The 26560-nt window shown below is 31.6% G+C and overlaps 1 protein-coding gene and 1 long non-coding RNA gene across 2 annotated transcripts; one reads left to right on the forward strand and one right to left on the reverse strand.

Moving 5' to 3' along the window:
* The first annotated feature begins 16028 nt into the window (after positions 1-16028).
* LOC138858999 (uncharacterized) lies at positions 16029-17398 on the forward strand. Its single transcript, XR_011398039.1, has 2 exons — positions 16029-16480; positions 16556-17398. It is a non-coding gene; the product is annotated as an uncharacterized lncRNA (long non-coding RNA).
* A 6379-nt stretch (positions 17399-23777) lies between these two features.
* LOC138859000 (uncharacterized) lies at positions 23778-25137 on the reverse strand. Its single transcript, XM_070113116.1, has 2 exons — positions 24309-25137; positions 23778-24245 (listed from the first exon to the last, which is right to left on the reverse strand). Exons 1-2 carry the CDS (start codon positions 24793-24795, stop codon positions 23806-23808), a joined length of 927 nt encoding a protein of 308 aa, XP_069969217.1. The 5' UTR covers positions 24796-25137; the 3' UTR covers positions 23778-23805.
* Between the last annotated feature and the right edge of the window lie 1423 nt (positions 25138-26560).

Below are 26560 nucleotides of genomic sequence, written 5' to 3' on the forward strand. Positions count from 1 at the left end.
TGTATATAGAGGGGCTACCTCTTTTATCAGTATTAGAAAACCCTCTCCTTCTACGATATGAAAGGGTCTCATGTCCTAACTGATGAAGATTAAAATGCACGCAATTATTTCATTTGTTTTCGCGCGTATATCATAATCTATTCCCTTTAATTTGCGTCTGTAATTACTTTACAAAATCAATCAAAAAACAAAATTTAATTTGCTTTGCTTGCGGAAAAAATGTGACCATGCAAACGTTTCATAAGCTTACAATAAATATACACATACTTAATGGTGCCTATGTTTACTTGTTCTTACACTAAAATCCTGTTATCACAAAAATGAAAATAGGAATGTACATTTTTGTTTTTGCATTTTGAACTTAAGAATATAAAGACGAAAAACATGCATTACCTATTTACATTGTGTTTTTACTTCACTTAAAAAAGTCGGGTGAACGCAGACTTTATTGTGTTTCTGTGTGTGTGCTCTGTATTATTAAACGTGTGGAGTATGTTCTTAACGTCTACCAGCTTTTTTTAAGAATTTGAAACGACGACAATTGCAGTGTGGGCCGTTCATTCCGTGTTGCTCACAGAAATAAGTTCTGGTATTCCGATGCAAGTACTTGTTTTTCGATACCTACTTGAATCGCAGTAAAAAGTGTCGATTACAAAAATACTTGGAAAAGCAGGCTAGACGAATTTGTTCGACAAAGTTTTCGTCGTTGGTGGAGGTGTTCATGTCCACATTTCATGTTCGGCGTTTTGTTCGATAAAGATAGAAACGTTTCTATCTTGGCTGTGTTTGTGCGAATACGTGCGACAGTGGATGGCAATGTTCGCATGAACATAATTTGTGAAAAATGTTTCTAATGTGCGCATATGTCAAGATGTCTAAGCAAATATTTTAAAAATTATTTTTATTTCGAAATAAACATGTAATAAAGACATCAAAGCAATGACTGTGTCTTTATACACCTTGCTGAAAATTTTCTACAAATGATGTTCGCAAGCCATGTGAATGGTTTAATTAAACAAACTACATTATGAAAAATAAATATAATTCCAATACGTCATAATTAAAATAAAAATAAAATGTTGTTCTTGAATCACAATAGTTACGAAATTTAGTTGAATTTGTTTTTATTTTTTTTTACTTTCACCTGATTGAGTTTTTACAAAACATAAAAACCGACAATCGATTATTATCTATAATGATCTCTATAAGTAAATTGTCAGTATTATAACGGATTTCTCGATAAATCGTCTACATGTAACTCACTTTTGAGTTCGATCACTGGATTGTTAAATAAAAGTCAAAATTTAATGGCTACACATTTATCTTTATTTCTAATTCCAACAACTTAACACTTATTGCTCGTTATTCGAGCTTACAACTTTTTGCTTATGTCTCAATTGTTCTTCTCACGACAACACTCTAACTAGAACTGTCCTTGCTGCACAGTCCGGCAGCCCTTATATAGTAAATCTGTAACAAAACATTGCTTCTAGAACATTCTGGCAACTACGAATTCGCTAAGTAGTTGCTTCTGGCAGTTTATCGTTGATTCGATTTTGTTCTATCATCCGTGTTCGTCCCAGTATATTCAAAATGGAAAACAAAGGTACGAAAGCGTTACAAATTAAATATTTTCAGTTAATTTCTTTTACTTGTATATAATTACATGTTACATTTTTAGAATTATTGCGAGCAACGACGAAGCAGATAGAAGAGCTGGAGGATAGAGCTTGGTCAGCAGCTAAATGCGTTGAAAGGTGGTATCATGCTCACCTGCCAAATGCAAGGAGGGAAGTCCTTATCAAAAAGAAGTACGATAAAAATGTGGGTTCGAAATAAAAAGTAAATTGAATAAAGCAAAAACAAGGAACAAAAATACAGTAACGTAACAGTGTATTGCAGTTACGGAAACAAAAAAAACCCTTTAACTTACACGTATGTACATGTGTAAACCAACAAAGTGCTGTTAAAAAGTAAAATTACATACGTACATATATAAATGCAAAATAAGTGCAGTGCAGTTCATATACAAGTACACATATAACTAAACGCCCACGAATGATGCAAAACAATATAAAAAAAGTACAATATATATTAAAAACAATACAAAGGGTCGGCTTTAGTATACCGTCCCAGACTTTCGTGGATATAATGGGTATGAGCAGGTCGAGGAGATCCTCCAGATCAAGAATATAAAATATATAGATATAGCCGCAGGGAACTTAAAGTTTTCGAGATATTTACGTTTAAAGTTGAAAATTTCAACTATTTACGTACGTATTTTTTCGATATAAAGTGAATTATACAATTATATTTTTCACTCCACTAACACTTCACTAATTCGTTTTTAAAAAATTTGTTTATATTATATGCTGCAAAAATAGCTTTATTTCAATATTTAAATCATTCTTCAACTTTATTAATTTTAACAATAACAAAAGGGTTACAAATGTCAAAAAACCAGTGTTGCCATACTAATATATTTTGAAAACGAAGAAAACTAAAATAAAAAGAGAGATTATACCCTAGATACAGTAACCATAATTGTTGATGGACACTAATAAATCTTTTATTTCTCTTCATTTGATAAACTCATGTGTTGGACCGACCAGGGTTATTTTTTTGAAGCGCGGCCGAATGCCGCCAACGCATAAAGAAGTTCTGCGCAAAAAACTTTGGTACACCCCGGTGTTGCAACATCTATTTATCAAATATAATATAATTAATTTTTCAGAAAAAGTAATTTTTATTTGTAAGTTATAAATAAATGTATGCTATATCGACCATTCCTTTTACATGCAGTATTTGCAAGGCCAAACAAGATTTTAGATGGTTATTTTAAAATCATACAGTTATCCGATTCATTCAAGATATTATAAAAATGTTTCTATATATTCCTTAAATATTGAACAAAAGAATTATAAAAATTTGTAAAGAAATATCTTTGATGCTGACCAAACTAAATTTAAATTTTTCGAATCTTATTGAAAAAGGTATACTACTTTTGATTAGTAGCATATATGTCTAGAAAATAAAACTAAAGATTACAAGAATATTATTTTTACAGAATTTATTAAAAATCACCCCTAAATCAGTCAAACAAAACTATTGATGGTCAGACCACTCGATAGTTTCAAAAGATACTATCGATAGTATCGGTAGTTTTTCCCCATGAAATCTCATGTTATTTTTATGAAATAATGTTTGCATTTATTTATAAAACAAAACATGAAGGATAACGCAAAAAAACAAAAATTAATTAAAATGATATTCGTTTATATGCATTAGTCTCTTGGTGTATGTATGAGTATGTACATATGTACATATATTGTGAAATTCAATCACAGCAGAATGTTTAAATATGTAATATGTTTCAGTTTCATAATTTGATTCCCCATAATCATTAGTACGAAATAAAATGGAGGTTTTTTTACAATAATTATTTTTCCACGGTTTTTTATTCGTATTAAAATACTGGAAAACTGTGGCCTTAAAAATTCTGAATTCCATTTGCACGTATTAATAAGTGAGGTTATGTGCAACCGGCATTTCAGAACATTATAAATTCCTACCTAATGTAAATATTTCCGCAACATTCCTTCTAACGCTTTCAACACCTCAATAAAGTGTAAAAAATAATTTGAAACCACGTGCGCAGATCCAAGCCTAGAATGAAAAGATGATGTTAAGGCTACCATGCCAATAATTAGACTTCACATTTGGTATTGGCAGACTATATCATTATGTAGCTATATAAATTGAAATTTTATAATTTTATGAAAATTGTTGGTAAGTCTAGTTAAGGCATAAACCATCGATAGTCAAAATAAACTACCCATAGTAAGACGAAAATAAAACTTTAAATTTTTATCATTCTTTCTAACGCATCCAACACTTAATTAAAGTGTAAAAAAAAGTTAAATTTAATAACTTGTATAATATTTTAAGAATATGCAACCAGTCAAGCCAAGAATGAAAAGATGGTTTTAAGCCTAACTTGTTATCCAAAATTAAACTTCACATCTGGAACTACCAAACTAAATTGTTATGTAGCTATATAAAGTGAAATTTTGCAGTTTTATGAAAATTGTTAAGGCATAAACCATCGATAGTCAAAATAAACTATCGATAGTGAGACGAAAAAAAATATCGATAGTCCCATTGATTGTTTTCCAGCTATATCTGTTACAATGCATCTAATTTTCGGAAGCTTTACTCTTTAAGAATTGTTTTCAACGTTTCTGCTACATTATCGGCCGTATGACGTTGAGATAACTGTCTGGTGCCAATAGCACAATTTACGAATGTAGTTCCTTCTAAAAAATGAACGGTTACACCAAGAAAGGACCGTTCTGCCATTGTTTCGGCCCAAATATCGAAAGGTAAGCACAGTGTAGATACCTTTTGAATCCTCTGTTGAAACATTTCCGCCAACGTGCAATATTTTCCCCACAGTTTTTTTTTCTAAACTATTAAATGGCACTGTATATAGAGGGGCTACCTCTTTCATCAGTATTAGAAAACCTTCTCCTTCTACGATATGAAAGGGTCTCATGTCCTAACTAATGAAGATTAAAATTCACGCAATTATTTCATTTGTTTTCGCGCGGCCTTCTACAAAACGATTTTTTAAGTTAAACAGTGTTAGGACTACCTTATGGTGAATATATGTACAACTATGTACCTTTATAAAACCCTATATTTTCGAAAGCTGCTGTTATAGCATTACCGTCGCTTCTATTTCTACATCATAATCTATTCCCTTTAATTTGCGTCTGTAATTACTTTACAAAATCAATCAAAAAATAAAATTTCATTTGCTTTGTTTGCGGACCAATGTGACCATGTAAACCTTTCATAAGCTTACAATAAATATACATATACTTAATGGTGCAATTGTTTACTTGTTCTTACACTAAAATCCCGTTATCACAAAAATGAAAATAGTAATGTACATTTTTGTTTTTGTATTTTGAACTTAAGAATATAAAGAAGAAATAGATGCATTACCTATTTACATTGTGTTTTTACTTCACTTAAAAAAATATGTCGGGTGAACGCAGACTTTATTGGCTATGTGTATATAAGTAGATCACAAAACAACACTGTTATACTTACTTAGAAAGTTTATTACACTTTTCTAAAATAATATTATGAAATTTTAGATGTAAGTTCGATGTGTTGCCACAATATGGCACATTGTTGTGGCAACGTTGGCATGACACCAATGTCTTGTCTTTCTTGGAGAAATACTTCCGAAGTCGGGGCCATAACAAACATACTACAAGTATGTATAAATAAAACCAACACAATTGCGCAATAACTTTTTATACTTAGAGCTCTGTATTATTAAACGTGTGGAGTATGTTCTTAACGTCTACCAGCTTTTTCGGCGTTTTGTTCGCTAAAGATAGAAAGGTTTCTATCTTGGCTGTGTTCGTGCGAATACGTTCGACAGTGGATGGCAATGTTTGCACGAACATAATTTGTGAAAAAGTTTCTAGTGTGCGCATATGTCAAGATGTCTAAGCAAATATTTTAAAAAATATTTTTATTTCGAAATAAACATGTAATAAAGACATCAAAGCAATGACTGTGTCTTTATACACCGACATCTTTCCTTGCTGAAAATTTTCTACAAATGATGTTCGCAGGCCATGTGAATGGTTTAATTAAACAAACTACATTATGAAAAATAAATATAATTCCAATACGTCATAATTAAAATAAAAATAAAATGTTGTTCTTGAATCGCAACAGTTACGAAATTTAGTTGAATTTGTTTTTATTTTTTTTACTTTCACCTGATTGAGTTTTTACAAAACATAAAAACCGACAATCGATTATTATCTATAATGATCTCTATAAGTGAATTGTCAGTATTGTAACGTATTTATCGATAAATCGTCTACCTGTAACTCACTCTTGAGTTCAATCACTGGATTGTTAAATAAAAGTCCCAATTTAATGGCTACACACTTATCTTTATTTCTAATTCCAATAACTTAACACTTATTGCTCGTTATTCGAGCTTACAACTTCTTGCTTATTTCTCAATTGTTCTTATCACGACAACACTCTAACTAGAACTGTCCTTGCTGCACAATCCGGCAGCCCTTGTATAGTAAATCTGTAACAAAACATTGCTTCTAGAACATTCTGGCAACTACGAATTCGCTAACTAGTTGCTTCTGGCAGCTTATCGTTGATTCGATTTTGTTCTATCATCCGTGTTCGTCACAGTATATTCAAAATGGAAAACAAAGGTACGAAAGCGTTACAAATTAAATATTTTCAGTTAATTTCTTTTACTTGTATATAATTACATGTTACATTTTTAGAATTATTGCGGGCAACGACGAAGCAGATAGAAGAGCTGGAGGATAGAGCTTGGTCAGCAGCTAAATGCGTTGAAAGGTCGTATCATGCTCACCTGCCAAATGCAAGGAGGGAAGTCTTTACCAAAAAGAAGTAGGATATAAATGTGGGCTCGAAATAAAAAGTAAATTGAATAAAGCAAAAACAAGGAACAAAAAAAACACTTTAGCTTACACGTATGTACATGTGTAAACCAACAAAGTGCTGTTAAAAGGTAAAATTACATACGTACATATATAAATGCAAAATAAGTGCAGTGCAGTTCATATACAAGTACACATATAACTAAAAGCCCACGAATGATGTAAAACAATATAAAAAAAGTACAATAAATATTAAAAACACATAAAACAATACAAAGGACCGACCAGGGTTATTTTTTTGAAGTCAAAAAACACTTTAACTTACACGTATGTACATGTGGAAACCAACAAAGTGCTGTTAAAAAGTAAAATTACATATGTACATATATAAATGCAAAATAAGTGCAGTGCTGTTCATACACAAGTACACATATAACTAAAAGCCCACGAATGATGCAAAACAATATAAAAAAAGTACAATACATATTAAAAACAATACAAAGGGTCGGCTTTAGTATACCGTCCCAGACTTTCGTGGATATAATGGGTATGAGCAGGTCGAGGAGATCCTCCAGATCAAGAATATATAATATATAGATTTAGCCGCAGGGAACTTAAAGTTTTCGAGATATTTACGTTTAAAGTTGAAAATTTCAACTATTTACGTACGTATTTTTTCGATATAAAGTGAATTATACAATTATATTTTTCACTCCACTAACACTTCACTAATTCGTTTTTAAAAAATTTGTTTATATTATATGCTGCAAAAATAGCTTTATTTCAATATTTAAATCATTCTTCAACTTTATTAATTTTAACAATAACGAAAGGTTTACAAATGTCAAAAACCCAGTGTTGCCATACTAATATATTTTGAAAACGAAGAAAACTAAAATAAAAAGAGAGATTATACCCTAGATACAGTAACCATAATTGTTGATGGACACTAATAAATCTTTTATTTCTCTTCATTTGATAAACTCATGTGTTGGACCGACCAGGGTTATTTTTTTGAAGCGCGGCCGGATGCCGCCAACGCATAAAGAAGTTCTGCGCGAAGAAACTTTGGTACACCCCGGTGTTGCAACATCTATTCATCAAATATAATATAATTAATTTTTCAGGAAAAGTAATTTTTATTTGTAAGTTATAAATAAATGTATGCTATATCGACCATTCCTTTTACATGCAGTATTTGCAAGGCCAAACAAGATTTTAGATGGTTATTTTAAAATCATACAGTTATCCGATTCATTCAAGATATTATAAAAATGTTTCTATATATTAAATATTGAACAAAATAATTATAAAAATTTGTAAAGAAATATCTTTGATGCTGACCAAACTAAACAGAATTCGAGTAGGGCAATTTTATAAGAAAAAAAAATTTTCGAATCTTATTAAAAAAAGGTATACTACTTTTGATAAGTAGCATATATGTCTAGAAAATATAACAAAAGATTACAAGAATATTATTTTTACAGAATTTATTAAAAATCACCCCTAAATCAGTCAAACAAAACTATCGATAGTCAGACCACTCGATAGTTTCAAAAGATACTATCGATAGTATCGGTAGTTTTTCCCCATGAAATCTCATGTTATTTTTATGAAATAATGTTTGCATTTATTTATAAAACAAAACATGAAGAATAACGCAAAAAACAAAAATTAATTAAAATGATATTCGTTTATATGCATTAGTCTCTTGGTGTATGTATGAGTATGTACATATGTACATACATATATTGTGAAATTCAATCACAGCAGAATGTTTAAATATGTAATATGTTTCAGTTTCATAATTTGATTCCCCTCAATCATTAGTACGAAATAAAATGGAGGTTTTTTTACAATAATTATTTTTCCACGGTTTTTTATTCGTATTAAAATACTGGAAAACTGTGGCGTTAAAAATTCTGAATTCCATTTGCACGTATTAATAAGTGAGGTTATGTGCAACCGGCATTTCAGAACATTATAAATTCCTACCTAATGTAAATATTTCCGCAACATTCCTTCTAACGCTTTCAACACCTCAATAAAGTGTAAAAAATAATTTGAAGCCACGTGCGCAGATCCAAGCCTAGAATGAAAAGATGATGTTAAGGCTACCATGCCAATAATTAGACTCACATTTGGTATTCGCAGACTATATCATTATGTAGCTATACAAATTGAAATTTTATAATTTTATGAAAATTTTTGGTAAGTCTAGTTAAGGCATAAACCATCGATAGTCAAAATAAACTACCGATAGTAAGACGAAAATAAAACTATAAATTCTTATCATTCTTTCTAACGCATCCAACACTTAATTAAAGTGTAAAAAATAGTTAAATTTAATAATTTGTATATTTTAAGAATATGCAACCAGTCAAGCCAAGAATGAAAAGATGGTTTTAAGCCTAACTTGTTATCCAAAATTAAACTTCACATCTGGAACTACCAAACTAAATTGTTATGTAGCTATATAAAGTGAAATTTTGCAGTTTTATGAAAATTGTTGATAAGCCTAGTTAAGGCATAAACCATCGATAGTCAAAATAAACTATCAATAGTGAGACGAAAAAAAATATCGATAGCCCCATTGATTGTTTTCCAGCTCTATCTGTTACAATGCATCTAATTTTCGGAAGCTTTACTCTTTAAGAATTGTTTTCAACGTTTCTGCTACATTATCGGCCGTATGACGTTGAGATAACTGTCTGGTGCCAATAGCACAATTTACGAATGTAGTTCTTTCTAAAAAATTAACGGTTACACCAAGAAAGGACCGTTCTGCCATTGTTTCGGCCCAAATATCGAAAGGTAAGCACAGTGTAGATACCTTTTGAATCCTCTGTTGAAACATTTCCGCCAACGTGCAATATTTTTCCCACAGTTTTTTTTTCTAAACTATTAAATGGCACTGTATATAGAGGGGCTACCTCTTTCATCAGTATTAGAAAACCTTCTCCTTCTACAATATGAAAGGGTCTCATGTCCTAACTGATGAAGATTAAAATGCACGCAATTATTTCATTTGTTTTCGCGCGGCCTTCTGCAAAACGATTTTTTAAGTTAAACAGTGTTAGGACTACCTTATGGTGAATATATGTACAACTATGTACCTTTATAAAACCCTATATTTTCGAAAGCTGCTGTTATAGCATTACCGTCGCTTCTATTTCTATATCATAATCTATTTCCTTTAATTTGCGTCTGTAATTACTTTACAAAATCAATCAAAAAACAAAATTTCATTTGCTTTGCTTGCGGAAAAAATGTGACCATGTAAACGTTTCATAAGCTTACAATAAATATACATATACTTAATGGTGCAATTGTTTACTTGTTCTTACACTAAAATCCCGTTATCACAAAAATGAAAATAGTAATGTACATTTTTGTTTTTGTATTTTGAACTTATGAATATAAAGAAGAAATAGATGCATTACCTATTTACATTGTGTTTTTACTTCACTTAAAAAAATATGTCGGGTGAACGCAGACTTTATTGGCTATGTGTATATAAGTAGATCACAAAACAACACTGTTATACTTACTTAGAAAGTTTATTACACTTTTCTAAAATAATGTTATGAGATTTAAGATGTAAGTTCGATGTGTTGCCACAATATGGCACATTGTTGTGGCAACGTTTGCATGACACCAATGTCTTGTCTTTCTTGGAGAAACACTTCCGAAGTCGGGGCCATAACAAACATATTACAAGTATGTATAAATAAAACCAACACAATTGCGCAATAACTTGTTATACTTAGAGCTCTGTATTATTAAACGTGTGGAGTATGTTTTTAACGTCTACCAGCTTTTTTTAAGAATTTGAAACGACGACAATTGCAGTGTGGGCCGTTCATTCCGTGTTGCTCACAGAAATAAGTTCTGGTATTCCGATGCAAGTACTTGTTTTTCGATACCTACTTGAATCGCAGTAAAAAGTGTCGATTAGAAAAATACTTGGAAAAGCAGGCTAGACGAATTTGTTCGACAAAGTTTTCGTCGTTGGCGGAGGTGTTCATGTCCACATTTCATGTTCGGCGTTTTGTTCGCTAAAGATAGAAACGTTTCTGTGTTCGTGCGAATACGTTCGACAGTGGATGGCAATGTTTGCACGAACATAATTTGTGAAAAATGTTTCTAGTGTGCGCATATGTCAAGATGTCTAAGCAAATATTTTAGAAAATATTTTTATTTCGAAATAAACATGTAATAAAGACATCAAAGCAATGACTGTGTCTTTATACACCGACATGTTTCCTTGCTGAAAATTTTCTACAAATGATGTTCTCAAGCCATGTGAATGGTTTAATTAAACAAACTACATTATGAAAAATAAATATAATTCCAATACGTCATAATTAAAATAAAAATAAAATGTTGTTCTTGAATCGCAACAGTTACGAAATTTAGTTGAATTTGTTTTTATTTTTTTTACTTTCACCTGATTGAGTTTTTACAAAACATAAAAACCGACAATCGATTATTATCTATAATGATCTCTATAAGTGAATTGTCAGTATTGTAACGTATTTATCGATAAATCGTCTACCTGTAACTCACTCTTGAGTTCAATCACTGGATTGTTAAATAAAAGTCCCAATTTAATGGCTACACACTTATCTTTATTTCTAATTCCAATAACTTAACACTTATTGCTCGTTATTCGAGCTTACAACTTCTTGCTTATTTCTCAATTGTTCTTATCACGACAACACTCTAACTAGAACTGTCCTTGCTGCACAATCCGGCAGCCCTTGTATAGTAAATCTGTAACAAAACATTGCTTCTAGAACATTCTGGCAACTACGAATTCGCTAACTAGTTGCTTCTGGCAGCTTATCGTTGATTCGATTTTGTTCTATCATCCGTGTTCGTCACAGTATATTCAAAATGGAAAACAAAGGTACGAAAGCGTTACAAATTAAATATTTTCAGTTAATTTCTTTTACTTGTATATAATTACATGTTACATTTTTAGAATTATTGCGGGCAACGACGAAGCAGATAGAAGAGCTGGAGGATAGAGCTTGGTCAGCAGCTAAATGCGTTGAAAGGTCGTATCATGCTCACCTGCCAAATGCAAGGAGGGAAGTCTTTACCAAAAAGAAGTAGGATATAAATGTGGGCTCGAAATAAAAAGTAAATTGAATAAAGCAAAAACAAGGAACAAAAAAAACACTTTAGCTTACACGTATGTACATGTGTAAACCAACAAAGTGCTGTTAAAAGGTAAAATTACATACGTACATATATAAATGCAAAATAAGTGCAGTGCAGTTCATATACAAGTACACATATAACTAAAAGCCCACGAATGATGTAAAACAATATAAAAAAAGTACAATAAATATTAAAAACACATAAAACAATACAAAGGACCGACCAGGGTTATTTTTTTGAAGTCAAAAAACACTTTAACTTACACGTATGTACATGTGGAAACCAACAAAGTGCTGTTAAAAAGTAAAATTACATATGTACATATATAAATGCAAAATAAGTGCAGTGCTGTTCATACACAAGTACACATATAACTAAAAGCCCACGAATGATGCAAAACAATATAAAAAAAGTACAATACATATTAAAAACAATACAAAGGGTCGGCTTTAGTATACCGTCCCAGACTTTCGTGGATATAATGGGTATGAGCAGGTCGAGGAGATCCTCCAGATCAAGAATATATAATATATAGATTTAGCCGCAGGGAACTTAAAGTTTTCGAGATATTTACGTTTAAAGTTGAAAATTTCAACTATTTACGTACGTATTTTTTCGATATAAAGTGAATTATACAATTATATTTTTCACTCCACTAACACTTCACTAATTCGTTTTTAAAAAATTTGTTTATATTATATGCTGCAAAAATAGCTTTATTTCAATATTTAAATCATTCTTCAACTTTATTAATTTTAACAATAACGAAAGGTTTACAAATGTCAAAAACCCAGTGTTGCCATACTAATATATTTTGAAAACGAAGAAAACTAAAATAAAAAGAGAGATTATACCCTAGATACAGTAACCATAATTGTTGATGGACACTAATAAATCTTTTATTTCTCTTCATTTGATAAACTCATGTGTTGGACCGACCAGGGTTATTTTTTTGAAGCGCGGCCGGATGCCGCCAACGCATAAAGAAGTTCTGCGCGAAGAAACTTTGGTACACCCCGGTGTTGCAACATCTATTCATCAAATATAATATAATTAATTTTTCAGGAAAAGTAATTTTTATTTGTAAGTTATAAATAAATGTATGCTATATCGACCATTCCTTTTACATGCAGTATTTGCAAGGCCAAACAAGATTTTAGATGGTTATTTTAAAATCATACAGTTATCCGATTCATTCAAGATATTATAAAAATGTTTCTATATATTAAATATTGAACAAAATAATTATAAAAATTTGTAAAGAAATATCTTTGATGCTGACCAAACTAAACAGAATTCGAGTAGGGCAATTTTATAAGAAAAAAAAATTTTCGAATCTTATTAAAAAAAGGTATACTACTTTTGATAAGTAGCATATATGTCTAGAAAATATAACAAAAGATTACAAGAATATTATTTTTACAGAATTTATTAAAAATCACCCCTAAATCAGTCAAACAAAACTATCGATAGTCAGACCACTCGATAGTTTCAAAAGATACTATCGATAGTATCGGTAGTTTTTCCCCATGAAATCTCATGTTATTTTTATGAAATAATGTTTGCATTTATTTATAAAACAAAACATGAAGAATAACGCAAAAAACAAAAATTAATTAAAATGATATTCGTTTATATGCATTAGTCTCTTGGTGTATGTATGAGTATGTACATATGTACATACATATATTGTGAAATTCAATCACAGCAGAATGTTTAAATATGTAATATGTTTCAGTTTCATAATTTGATTCCCCTCAATCATTAGTACGAAATAAAATGGAGGTTTTTTTACAATAATTATTTTTCCACGGTTTTTTATTCGTATTAAAATACTGGAAAACTGTGGCGTTAAAAATTCTGAATTCCATTTGCACGTATTAATAAGTGAGGTTATGTGCAACCGGCATTTCAGAACATTATAAATTCCTACCTAATGTAAATATTTCCGCAACATTCCTTCTAACGCTTTCAACACCTCAATAAAGTGTAAAAAATAATTTGAAGCCACGTGCGCAGATCCAAGCCTAGAATGAAAAGATGATGTTAAGGCTACCATGCCAATAATTAGACTCACATTTGGTATTCGCAGACTATATCATTATGTAGCTATACAAATTGAAATTTTATAATTTTATGAAAATTTTTGGTAAGTCTAGTTAAGGCATAAACCATCGATAGTCAAAATAAACTACCGATAGTAAGACGAAAATAAAACTATAAATTCTTATCATTCTTTCTAACGCATCCAACACTTAATTAAAGTGTAAAAAATAGTTAAATTTAATAATTTGTATATTTTAAGAATATGCAACCAGTCAAGCCAAGAATGAAAAGATGGTTTTAAGCCTAACTTGTTATCCAAAATTAAACTTCACATCTGGAACTACCAAACTAAATTGTTATGTAGCTATATAAAGTGAAATTTTGCAGTTTTATGAAAATTGTTGATAAGCCTAGTTAAGGCATAAACCATCGATAGTCAAAATAAACTATCAATAGTGAGACGAAAAAAAATATCGATAGCCCCATTGATTGTTTTCCAGCTCTATCTGTTACAATGCATCTAATTTTCGGAAGCTTTACTCTTTAAGAATTGTTTTCAACGTTTCTGCTACATTATCGGCCGTATGACGTTGAGATAACTGTCTGGTGCCAATAGCACAATTTACGAATGTAGTTCTTTCTAAAAAATTAACGGTTACACCAAGAAAGGACCGTTCTGCCATTGTTTCGGCCCAAATATCGAAAGGTAAGCACAGTGTAGATACCTTTTGAATCCTCTGTTGAAACATTTCCGCCAACGTGCAATATTTTTCCCACAGTTTTTTTTTCTAAACTATTAAATGGCACTGTATATAGAGGGGCTACCTCTTTCATCAGTATTAGAAAACCTTCTCCTTCTACAATATGAAAGGGTCTCATGTCCTAACTGATGAAGATTAAAATGCACGCAATTATTTCATTTGTTTTCGCGCGGCCTTCTGCAAAACGATTTTTTAAGTTAAACAGTGTTAGGACTACCTTATGGTGAATATATGTACAACTATGTACCTTTATAAAACCCTATATTTTCGAAAGCTGCTGTTATAGCATTACCGTCGCTTCTATTTCTATATCATAATCTATTTCCTTTAATTTGCGTCTGTAATTACTTTACAAAATCAATCAAAAAACAAAATTTCATTTGCTTTGCTTGCGGAAAAAATGTGACCATGTAAACGTTTCATAAGCTTACAATAAATATACATATACTTAATGGTGCAATTGTTTACTTGTTCTTACACTAAAATCCCGTTATCACAAAAATGAAAATAGTAATGTACATTTTTGTTTTTGTATTTTGAACTTATGAATATAAAGAAGAAATACATGCATTACCTATTTACATTGTGTTTTTACTTCACTTAAAAAAATATGTCGGGTGAACGCAGACTTTATTGGCTATGTGTATATAAGTAGATCACAAAACAACACTGTTATACTTACTTAGAAAGTTTATTACACTTTTCTAAAATAATGTTATGAGATTTAAGATGTAAGTTCGATGTGTTGCCACAATATGGCACATTGTTGTGGCAACGTTTGCATGACACCAATGTCTTGTCTTTCTTGGAGAAACACTTCCGAAGTCGGGGCCATAACAAACATATTACAAGTATGTATAAATAAAACCAACACAATTGCGCAATAACTTGTTATACTTAGAGCTCTGTATTATTAAACGTGTGGAGTATGTTTTTAACGTCTACCAGCTTTTTTTAAGAATTTGAAACGACGACAATTGCAGTGTGGGCCGTTCATTCCGTGTTGCTCACAGAAATAAGTTCTGGTATTCCGATGCAAGTACTTGTTTTTCGATACCTACTTGAATCGCAGTAAAAAGTGTCGATTAGAAAAATACTTGGAAAAGCAGGCTAGACGAATTTGTTCGACAAAGTTTTCGTCGTTGGCGGAGGTGTTCATGTCCACATTTCATGTTCGGCGTTTTGTTCGCTAAAGATAGAAATGTTTCTGTGTTCGTGCGAATACGTTCGACAGTGGATGGCAATGTTTGCACGAACATAATTTGTGAAAAATGTTTCTAGTGTGCGCATATGTCAAGATGTCTAAGCAAATATTTTAGAAAATATTTTTATTTCGAAATAAACATGTAATAAAGACATCAAAGCAATGACTGTGTCTTTATACACCGACATGTTTCCTTGCTGAAAATTTTCTACAAATGATGTTCTCAAGCCATGTGAATGGTTTAATTAAACAAACTACATTATGAAAAATAAATATAATTCCAATACGTCATAATTAAAATAAAAATAAAATGTTGTTCTTGAATCGCAATAGTTACGAAATTTAGTTGAATTTGTTTTTATTTTTTTTACTTTCACCTGATTGAGTTTTTACAAAACATAAAAACCGACAATCGATTACTATCTATATTGATCTCTATAAGTAAATTGTCAGTATTTTAACGGATTTCTCGATAAATCGTCTACCTGTAACTCACTCTTGAGTTCAATCACTGGATTGTTAAATAAAAGTCCCAATTTAATGGCTACACACTTATCTTTATTTCTAATTCCAACAACTTAACACTTATTGCTCGTTATTCGAGCTTATAACTTCTTGCTTATTTCTCGATTGTTCTTATCACGACAGCACTCTAACTAGAACTGTCCTTGCTGCACAATCCGGCAGCCCTTGTATAGTAAATCTGTAACAAAACATTGCTTCTAGAACATTCTGGCAACTACGAATTCGCTAACTAGTTGCTTCTGGCAGGTTATCGTTGATTCGATTTTGTTCTATCATCCGTGTTCGTCACAGTATATTCAAAATGGCAAACAAAGGTACGAAAGCGGTACAAATTAAATATTTTCAGTTAATTTCTTTTACTTGTATATAATTACATGTTACATTTTTAGAATTATTGCGGCCAACGACGAAGCAAATAGAAGAGCTGGAGGATAGAGCTTGGTCAGCAGCTAAATGCGTTGAAAGGTCGTATCATGCTCACCTGCCAAATGCAAGGAGGGAAGTCTTTACCAAAAAGAAGTAGGATATAAATGTGGGTTCGAAATAAAAAGTAAATTGAATAAAGCAAAAACAAGGAACAAAAAAAAACACTTTAACTTACACGTATGTACATGTGTAAACCAACAAACTGCTGTTAAAAAGTAAAATTACATATGTACATATATAAATGCAAATAAGTGCAGTGCTGTTCATATACAAGTACACATATAACTAAAAGCCCACGAATGATGCAAAACAATATAAAAAAAGTACAATATATATTAAAAACAATACAAAGGGTCGGCTTTAGTATACTGTCCCAGGCTTTCGTGGATATAATGGGTATGAGCAGGTCGAGGAGATCCTCCAGATCAAGAATATATAATATATAGATTTAGCCGCAGGGAACTTAAAGTTTTCGAGATATTTACGTTTAAAGTTGAAAATTTCAACTATTTACGTACGTATTTTTTCGATATAAAGTGAATTATACAATTATATTTTTTACTCCACTAACACTTCACTAATTCGTTTTTAAAAAATTTGTTTATATTATATGCTGCAAAAATAGCTTTATTTCAATATTTAAATCATTCTTCAACTTTATTAATTTTAACAATAACAAAGGGGTTACAAATGTCAAAAAACCAGTGTTGCCATACTAATATATTTTGAAAACGAAGAAAACTAAAATAAAAAGAGAGATTATACCCTAGATACAGTAACCATAATTGTTGATGGACACTAATAAATCTTTTATTTCTCTTCATTTGATAAACTCATGTGTTGGACCGACCAGGGTTATTTTTTTGAAGCGCGGCCGAATGCCGCCAACGCATAAAGAAGTTCTGCGCGAAAAAACTTTGGTACACCCCGGTGTTGCAACATTTATTTATCAAATATAATATAATTAATTTTTCAGGAAAAGTAATTTTTATTTGTAAGTTATAAATAAATGTATGCTATATCGACCATTCCTTTTACATGCAGTATTTGCAAGGCCAAACAAGATTTTAGATGGTTATTTTAAAATCATACAGTTATCCGATTCATTCAAGATATTATAAAAATGTTTCTATATATTCCTTAAATATTGAACAAAATAATTTGAAAACTAAACAGAATTCGAGTAGGGCAATTTTATAAGAAAAAAAATGTTTCGAATCTTATTAAAAAAAGGTATACTACTTTTGATTAGTAGCATATATGTCTAGAAAATAAAACTAAAGATTACAAGAATATTATTTTTACAGAATTTATTAAAAATCACCCCTAAATCAGTCAAACAAAACTATCGATAGTCAGACCACTCGAATATATACATATATTGTGAAATTCAATCACAGCAGAATGTTTAAATATGTAATATGTTTCAGTTTCATAATTTGATTCCCCATAATCATTAGTACGAAATAAAATGGAGGTTTTTTTACAATAATTATTTTTCCACGGTTTTTTATTCGTATTAAAATACTGGAAAACTGTGGCGTTAAATATTCTGAATTCCATTTGCACGTATTAATAAGTGAGGTTATGTGCAACCGGCATTTTAGACCATTATAAATTGCTACCTAATTTAAATATTTCCGCAACATTCCTTCTAACGCTTTCAACACCTCAATTAAGTGTAAAAAATAATTTGAAACCACTTGCGCAGATCCAAGCCTAGAATGAAACGATGATGTTAAGGCTACCATGCCAATAATTAGACTTCACATTTGGTATTGGCAGACTATATCATTATGTAGCTATATAAATTGAAATTTTATAATTTTATGAAAATTGTTGGTAAGTCTAGTTAAGGCATAAACCATCGATAGTCAAAATAAACTATCGATAGTGAGACGAAAAAAAATATCGATAGTCCCATTGATTGTTTTCCAGCTATATCTGTTACAATGCATCTAATTTTCGGAAGCTTTACTCTTTAAGAATTGTTTTCAACGTTTCTGCTACATTATCGGCCGTATGACGTTGAGATAACTGTCTGGTGCCAATAGCACAATTTACGAATGTAGTTCTTTCTAAAAAATGAACGGTTACACCAAGAAAGGACCGTTCTGCCATTGTTTCGGCCCAAATATCGAAAGGTAAGCACAGTGTAGATACCTTTTGAATCCTCTGTTGAAACATTTCCGCCAACGTGCAATATTTTTCCCACAGTTTTTTTTCTAAACTATTAAATGGCACTGTATATAGAGGGGCTACCTCTTTCATCAGTATTAGAAAACCTTCTCCTTCTACGATATGAAAGGGTCTCATGTCCTATGTTTTCGCGCGGCCTTCTGCAAAACGATTTTTTAAGTTAAACAGTGTTAGGACTACCTTATGGTGAATATATGTGCAACCAGAGAACTTAAAAGAATGAGAAGGTGCAGATTCGACATCGAACATTTTGTAGGAATTTATCAAGGAGTTCACCACACATGCACGAGAAACAAATAACATTTCTCGCTTTTATAACAGCGGTGAATCTGTAAACATACGCTCTCTTAACATAACCAACCGACGAATATTGAAGAGAATATAATATGATATATGCAAAACTGGGAATATTGATATGCCATTTGAAATTTGAAATATATTCCCTTTTATTGAACTATTATTTATTATTATTTTTGTTGGTAGGCAAATTCTGAAAGTCGTGTTTTATTAAAATTATATACTATTAATAAATTTATATATTTTTCTAATATACAAAATTTTCTTTTTATTTTTCATTCCAGATTTTTTATAAATTTAAATTAATTAAATTTATGTTTATATAAACATGTATTCTTTCTATATTATTTTTAATAAAATTTTAAAAAATATATTGTTGCTCAAAAGTCTATTTTATTTCAATACTAATTTCAGTTGATTTTCCTATAGAAATTTGACTGGCGTAGAAGCAAATGTGCAACAGGACATACATATATTATGTCGTTTACACATTTGTATGTATTTGTATGTAGATATGTACACTCATTACTACATGTGAAATCTCCGTTGACACGTTTTTTGCTTTTATGTCAAAGAGTCAATCTGTCGAAGGACTGACGCGACGACAAAGCGTCACAACATTGTGTTGTTGGTAGAAAATCCGAGATGTGCCATACACACTCTTATAAACATACATGGCATATGGGCAAGTGCAAAATCAACCCCTATTCATATACAACGTGGCATGCGTAAATGGAAACAAAGTCAACAAGTCATGTGCATATATACGGGCAGATGTGTGTACAAAAAATTCGAACGTACTTACGTACATTCTTCGACAAATACAGTCAATCCCGGTTAAGTGCCAAAACCAAAGATGCAGATTTTTTGTGCTTTGTAGTACATAAGCGATTGTGGTACTTAAGCGAGTGGTACCAAAAAAAATTATTTCTATTTATTTAAAAAAAATTACCGTTTTCTTTAAAAAATTAAAAAAAAAAAAAAAATTAAGATGCAGCAAGACACCGGCAGATAAGAGGGATTGGAGGAGTGATACTTAACCGGGGTTTACTGTATACATAAATCAGAGGAATATTGAATATTTTCTTTAAAAAGTTTCTTGAATTGTTAATCGACAAATATACTATGTTGTCACTTTTATTCTAAAATATTTTAATACTCATATTTGAGGGGTTGTCACTTTTCCCTTCTAGAGGAAATATCAGAAATTTGTTCAATTTATGATTTTTAGCTTTTGCCATCGTCGTGAAAAGACGCTTGTAGGCAAAAGCATGCTCGGGGGGATGTGAGGGTATCTGTTTTTATGAATGAAGCGAGGTTGCTTGTTAAAAGTACGCCTGCGTTCATGAATGAAAATGTTGTTGTTGTGTAATTTACTATAAATTTGGGCTTCGCCTATTTGGCTGACATATTGACTTGTGACGATTGTTGTTTTTGTAAAACAATGTTTGTAGTTTTTGCGGGTGACATATTTACATGTGTTTTCTAGACGGAATATCAGAAATTTGTTCAATTTATGATTTTTAGCTTTTGCCATCGTCGCGAAAAGACGCTTGTAGGCAAACGCATGCTCGGGGAGATGTGTAAGGCGTTTGCTTTTATGAATGAAACGACTTAGCTTATTGCTTGTGCGCCAGCGTTCATGAATGAAAATGTTGTTGGTGTGTGATTTACTACAAATTTAGGATTTGTCAATTTGGCTGCCATATTGATTTCTGGTGCTGATGCTATTTGAGACAATTGTTGTTTTTGTACAACAATGTTTGTATTTTTTCTATTGGCTCACATACTTACATTTGTACGCATATATATGTATATATGTGGATTTGCGTATGTATTACTTATTTTGCAATGTCATATGCATATTTGTACATACATACTTACATATAGAGCAGTGCGCTCACATGTATTTATTGATAATTGATAATATATTATTATATTATATAATATAACATATTGATGTACATACATAAATTATTAATTCTGTAAAAATTGAAATTAGAAAATTATGAAATTAGTAAAATATCATTTTTTGCATAATCTTTCACATTTTATCAATGTAGCATTTGTGCAAAAAAATAATAATTTTTCATCATAAAAATCGTTTATATGGCAAAAAATAATCATGCATATGTGAAGTGGCATTTGTATTTCTTGATTTCTCATTCATTTCATTTCATTTTTCTCTTTATATTGGGAGATACGTAATTTGTCAGAGAACGTTGTTAAAATTCTCATTTCTGTTAAATAACAGCAAAACTATACAGAAAGTGGTGAACTCCTTGATCTCAATTTTTCAGCAAACCAATCGAGCATCATACAAAATTCAATTTGCACCTTTTCATTGTTCTAAGTTCTCTGGTACAACTATGTACCTTTATAAAACCCTATATTTTCGAAAGCTGCTGTTATAGCATTACCGTCGCTTTTATTTCTATATCATAATCTATTCCCTTTAATTTGCGTCTGTAATTACTTTACAAAATCAATCAAAAAACAAAATTTCATTTGCTTTGCTTGCGGAAAAAATGTGACCATGTAAACGTTTCATAAGCTTACAATAAATATACATATACTTAATGGTGCAATTGTTTACTTGTTCTTACACTAAAATCCTGTTATCACAAAAATGAAAATAGTAATGTACATTTTTGTTTTTGTATTTTGAACTTAAGAATATAAAGAAGAAATACATGCATTACCTATTTACATTGTGTTTTTACTTCACTTAAAAAAATATGTCGGGTGAACGCAGACTTTATTGGCTATGTGTACATAAGTAGATCAGAAAACAACACTGTAATACTTACTTAGAAAGTTTATTAGTATGTTCTTAACGTCTACCAGCTTTTTTAAGAATTTGAAATGACGACAATTGCAGGGTGGGCAAGCCGTTCATTCCGTGTTGCTCACAGAAATAAGTTCTGGTATTCCGATGCAAGTACTTGTTTTTCGATACCTACTTGAATCGCAGTAAAAAGTGTCGATTACAAATATACTTGGAAAAGAAGGCTAGACGAATTTGTTCGACAAAGTTTTCGTCGTTGGCGGAGGTGTTCATGTCCACATTTCATGTTCGGCGTTTTGTTCGCTAAAGATAGAAATGTTTCTGTGTTCGTGCGAATACGTTCGACAGTGGATGGCAATGTTTGCACGAACATAATTTGTGAAAAATGTTTCTAGTGTGCGCATATGTCAAGATGTCTAAGCAAATATTTTAAAAAATATTGTGACGAATATAGATGATAGAACAAAATCGAATGAACGATAAACTGCCAGAAACAACTAGTTACCGAATTCGTAGTTGCCAGATTGTTCTAGAAGCAATGTTTTGTTACAGATTTACTATATAAGGGCTGCCGGATTGTGCAGCAAACACAGTTCTAGTTAGAGTGTTGTCGTGATAAGAACAATTGAGACATAAGCAAAAAGTTGTAAGCTCGAATAACGAGCAATAAGTGTTAAGTTGTTGGAATTAGAAATAAAGATAAGTGTGTAGCCATTAAATTGGGACTTTTATTTAACAATCCAGTGATTGAACTCAGGAGTGAGTTACAGGTAGACGATTTATCGAGAAATCCTAATCCTTTAATGGCTACACACTTATCTTTATTTCTAATTCCAACGACTTAACACTTATTGCTCGTTATTCGAGCTTACAACTTCTTGCTTATGTCTCAATTGTTCTTATCACGACAACACTCTAACTAGAACTGTCCTTGCTGCACAATCCGGCAGCCCTTATATAGTAAATCTGTAACAAAACATTGCTTCTAGAACATTCTGGCAACTACGAATTCGCTAACTAGTTGCTTCTGGCAGGTTATCGTTGATTCGATTTTGTTCTATCATCCGTGTTCGTCACAGTATATTCAAAATGGAAAACAAAGGTACGAAAGCGTTACAAATTAAATATTTTCAGTTAATTTCTTTTACTTGTATATAATTACATGTTACATTTTTAGAATTATTGCGGGCAACGACGAAGCAGATAGAAGAGCTGGAGGATAGAGCTTGGTCAGCAGCTAAATGCGTTGGAAGGTCGTATCATGCTCACCTGCCGAATGCAAGGAGGGAAGTCTTTACCAAAAAGAAGTAGGATATAAATGTGGGTTCGAAATAAAAAGTAAATTGAATAAAGCAAAAACAAGGAACAAAAGTACAGTAACGTAACAGTGTGTTGCAGTTACGGAAACAAAAAAAAACCCTTTAACTTACACGTATGTACATGTGTAAACCAACAAAGTGCTGTTAAAAGGTAAAATTATATACGTACATATATAAATGCAAAATAAAAGCAGTGCAGTTCATATACAAGTACACATATAACTAAAAGCCCACGATAGATGTAAAACAATATAAAAAAAGTACAATAAATATTAAAAACACATAAAACAATACAAAGGACCGACCAGGGTTATTTTTTTGAAGTCAAAAAACACTTTAACTTACACGTATGTACATGTGTAATCCAACAAACACTACAATGTTTCTACATATTTATTTTATGTTAATTATTTAAATATTTGCTTTAATTAGGCATTTTATTTTTATACAATTTTGGTTATATGCACAATAACAAATGGGTTCCATGTTGTCAGATAATAAGTGTTGCCATATGCAAACGAATGACAGCAATCAAAATAAATAAAAAACCCAATTACCCTCTACAAAATAATATGAACTAAATTTTCCATTTTAATAAAAGAAAAAGGTTTTATGGCTTAAAGGTATGTTTTATTGCATCTAATAGTTTTACGAATGGATCGTGATGCTGATTTGCAACATTTTTACGCCATACGTATTCATAAATCAAATTCGAGAAATCTTCACTGTTATTATAATTGTCTTTTAAAAAAAACCGTTTGATGACGCGCCACTGGGATTCTATCCTCTGCGTGTGTGTTCCATCTTCGACAACAAACGGATTTTCTGGATCGCTATGGTTAACGCGTCGGTGCTCATATCCGTGACTGGACAGGCAGTCGTACGCCTTCCAACAATCAGTACATATGATGCTACCTTGTAAAACGTGTCTCTGAATTAAGGGTATGAGCACTTCAGCAGACCTCACATTATCGGGACACACTTCCAGCCGAAGGTCGTCACTCCCATCCTCTACCATCCCTAAAACCCAGTGGCCTTCCACTCTCCGTCCTAAAAAAGAAAAAATTAAATAATTAAATAATTAATAATAAATAATAATGTATTTATTATTACCTTTGTTATATTTTCGTTTCCCGAATTTGCTCTCGTCTATTTGAACAATTTTACCAGGGCCGCCAATTTTACCTACCGCTACCTGGTGATCAACCTGGTATAAAACTACAGCTTCGCGGCAGTAATTGTACCAATCACATATGGTAGCGCTGGATAAAATTGGCTCCTTAATAAAACTGTTCTTTCGAACTTTCGAATGGGACCAGTGCGATGCAAATGCAAACATTATATAAAAAATCTGAGGCAGTGGTATTTTTGCGTTTTCAAACCATGTCCCACTCGACCTCGACACCGCAGTCCGTTTACGGCAGGCACCTTTCCGGCATCGGAATATGCCAACCGTGCTCCTATCTGATAAGGATACCAACATAGGTATCCTATGCGTACGACATAGTTTGCTTTTTAAAATTAAACCCTCCTCCTCTGCAAACGATATACATTTCTCCGTTGTGTCGAAATTTTGAATTATTTTAGGGAAATTCCACATTTCCTTAATTTCGGACACTTTGAGAACGTTTGTTTTTTTTACCGCACCACGGCTGGTTGACGGTTCATTACAATCTATTTAAAAGTCTTAAGTAATATTTGTTATAATTTTAAATTTCTAATAACATACCTGATGTATTTCCACTCATTTTCTCAAAAATTATCACAATTTAAAAAATTATGTAAAAAATATAAACACTTGCGGAATGATTTATATGCACAATATTCACCAATTAAATTTGAATATGAAAATAATGGCAAAACGGACAAAAAAAGAAACGGTACCTTGTTTAGTTGTAGAAAATTCCGTTATAGAAATTGAAGTTTAAAGAGAGTGATATACCCTCTTTAACATTAATTTTTTGCATTTAGATTTCCTGTTTGCACTGGCGGCCTTCGGCCGCGCTTCAAAAAAATAACCCTGGTCGGTCCAACACCGGGGTGTTCAAAATTCAATCGCGTGAAACTTCTTTCCGCACTGGCGGCCTTCGGCCGCGCTTCAAAAAAATAACCCTGGTCGGTCCAACACCGGGGTGTTCAAAATTCAATCGCGTGAAACTTCTTTCCGCATTGGCGGCCTTCGGCCGCGCTTCAAAAAAATTACCCTGGTCGGTCCAACACCGGGGTGTTCAAAATTCAATCGCGTGAAACTTCTTTCCGCATTGGCGGCCTTCGGCCGCGCTTCAAAAAAATTACCCTGGTCGGTCCAACACCGGGGTGTTCAAAATTCAATCGCGTGAAACTTCTTTCCGCATTGGCGGCCTTCGGCCGCGCTTCAAAAAAATAACCCTGGTCGGTCCAACACCATAATTTATCAATAGAAGAGAATTAACAAAATTATAAATTGTTCATGTATTTGGGGTATAATCCTCTTTTATTATTCATTTTTATTCGCTTTCAAAATATAAATATATCTCTATATATATATAATAGATATGGCAACACTTGTTAACTGTCAACATGGAACCCATTTGTTATTGTGCATATAACCAAAATTGTGTAAAAATAAAATGCTTAATTAAAGCAAATATTTAAATAATTAACATAAAATAAATATGTAGAAACATTGTAGTGAAGTGTTAGTGTATAAAAAGTGCATAATATGAAAGAAAAGTTAACCATAAATCGAGAAATTTTAAAATAAAATTTGTGAAATTTTCAACTTAAAATGCAAATATCTCGAAAACTATAAGTTTCCGGCGGCAATAATTATATATATTCGTGATTTGGAGAATCTCCTCTATCCAACCATACCCCTCTTAACCCTGAAATCGTGGGATGCTAAACTAAAGCCCACCCAGTACAATATATATTAAAAACAATACAAAGGGTCGGCTTTAGTATACCGTCCCAGGCTTTCGTGGATATAATGGGTATGAGCAGGTCGAGGAGATCCTCCAGATCAAGAATATATAATATATAGATTTAGCCGCAGGGAACTTAAAGTTTTCGAGATATTTACGTTTAAAGTTGAAAATTTCAACTATTTACGTACGTATTTTTTCGATATAAAGTGAATTATACACTTATATTTTTCACTCCACTAACACTTCACTAATTCGTTTTTAAAAAATTTGTTTATATTATATGCTGCAAAAATAGCTTTATTTCAATATTTAAATCATTCTTCAACTTTATTAATTTTAACACTAACAAAAGGGTTACAAATGTAAAAAAACCAGTGTTGCCATACTAATATATTTTGAAAACGAAGAAAACTAAAATAAAAAGAGAGATTATACCCTAGATACAGTAACCATAATTGT

This window comes from Bactrocera oleae, chromosome 2 (genome assembly GCF_042242935.1).
Source record: "Bactrocera oleae isolate idBacOlea1 chromosome 2, idBacOlea1, whole genome shotgun sequence".
Classification (NCBI taxonomy): Eukaryota; Metazoa; Arthropoda; class Insecta; order Diptera; family Tephritidae; genus Bactrocera; species Bactrocera oleae.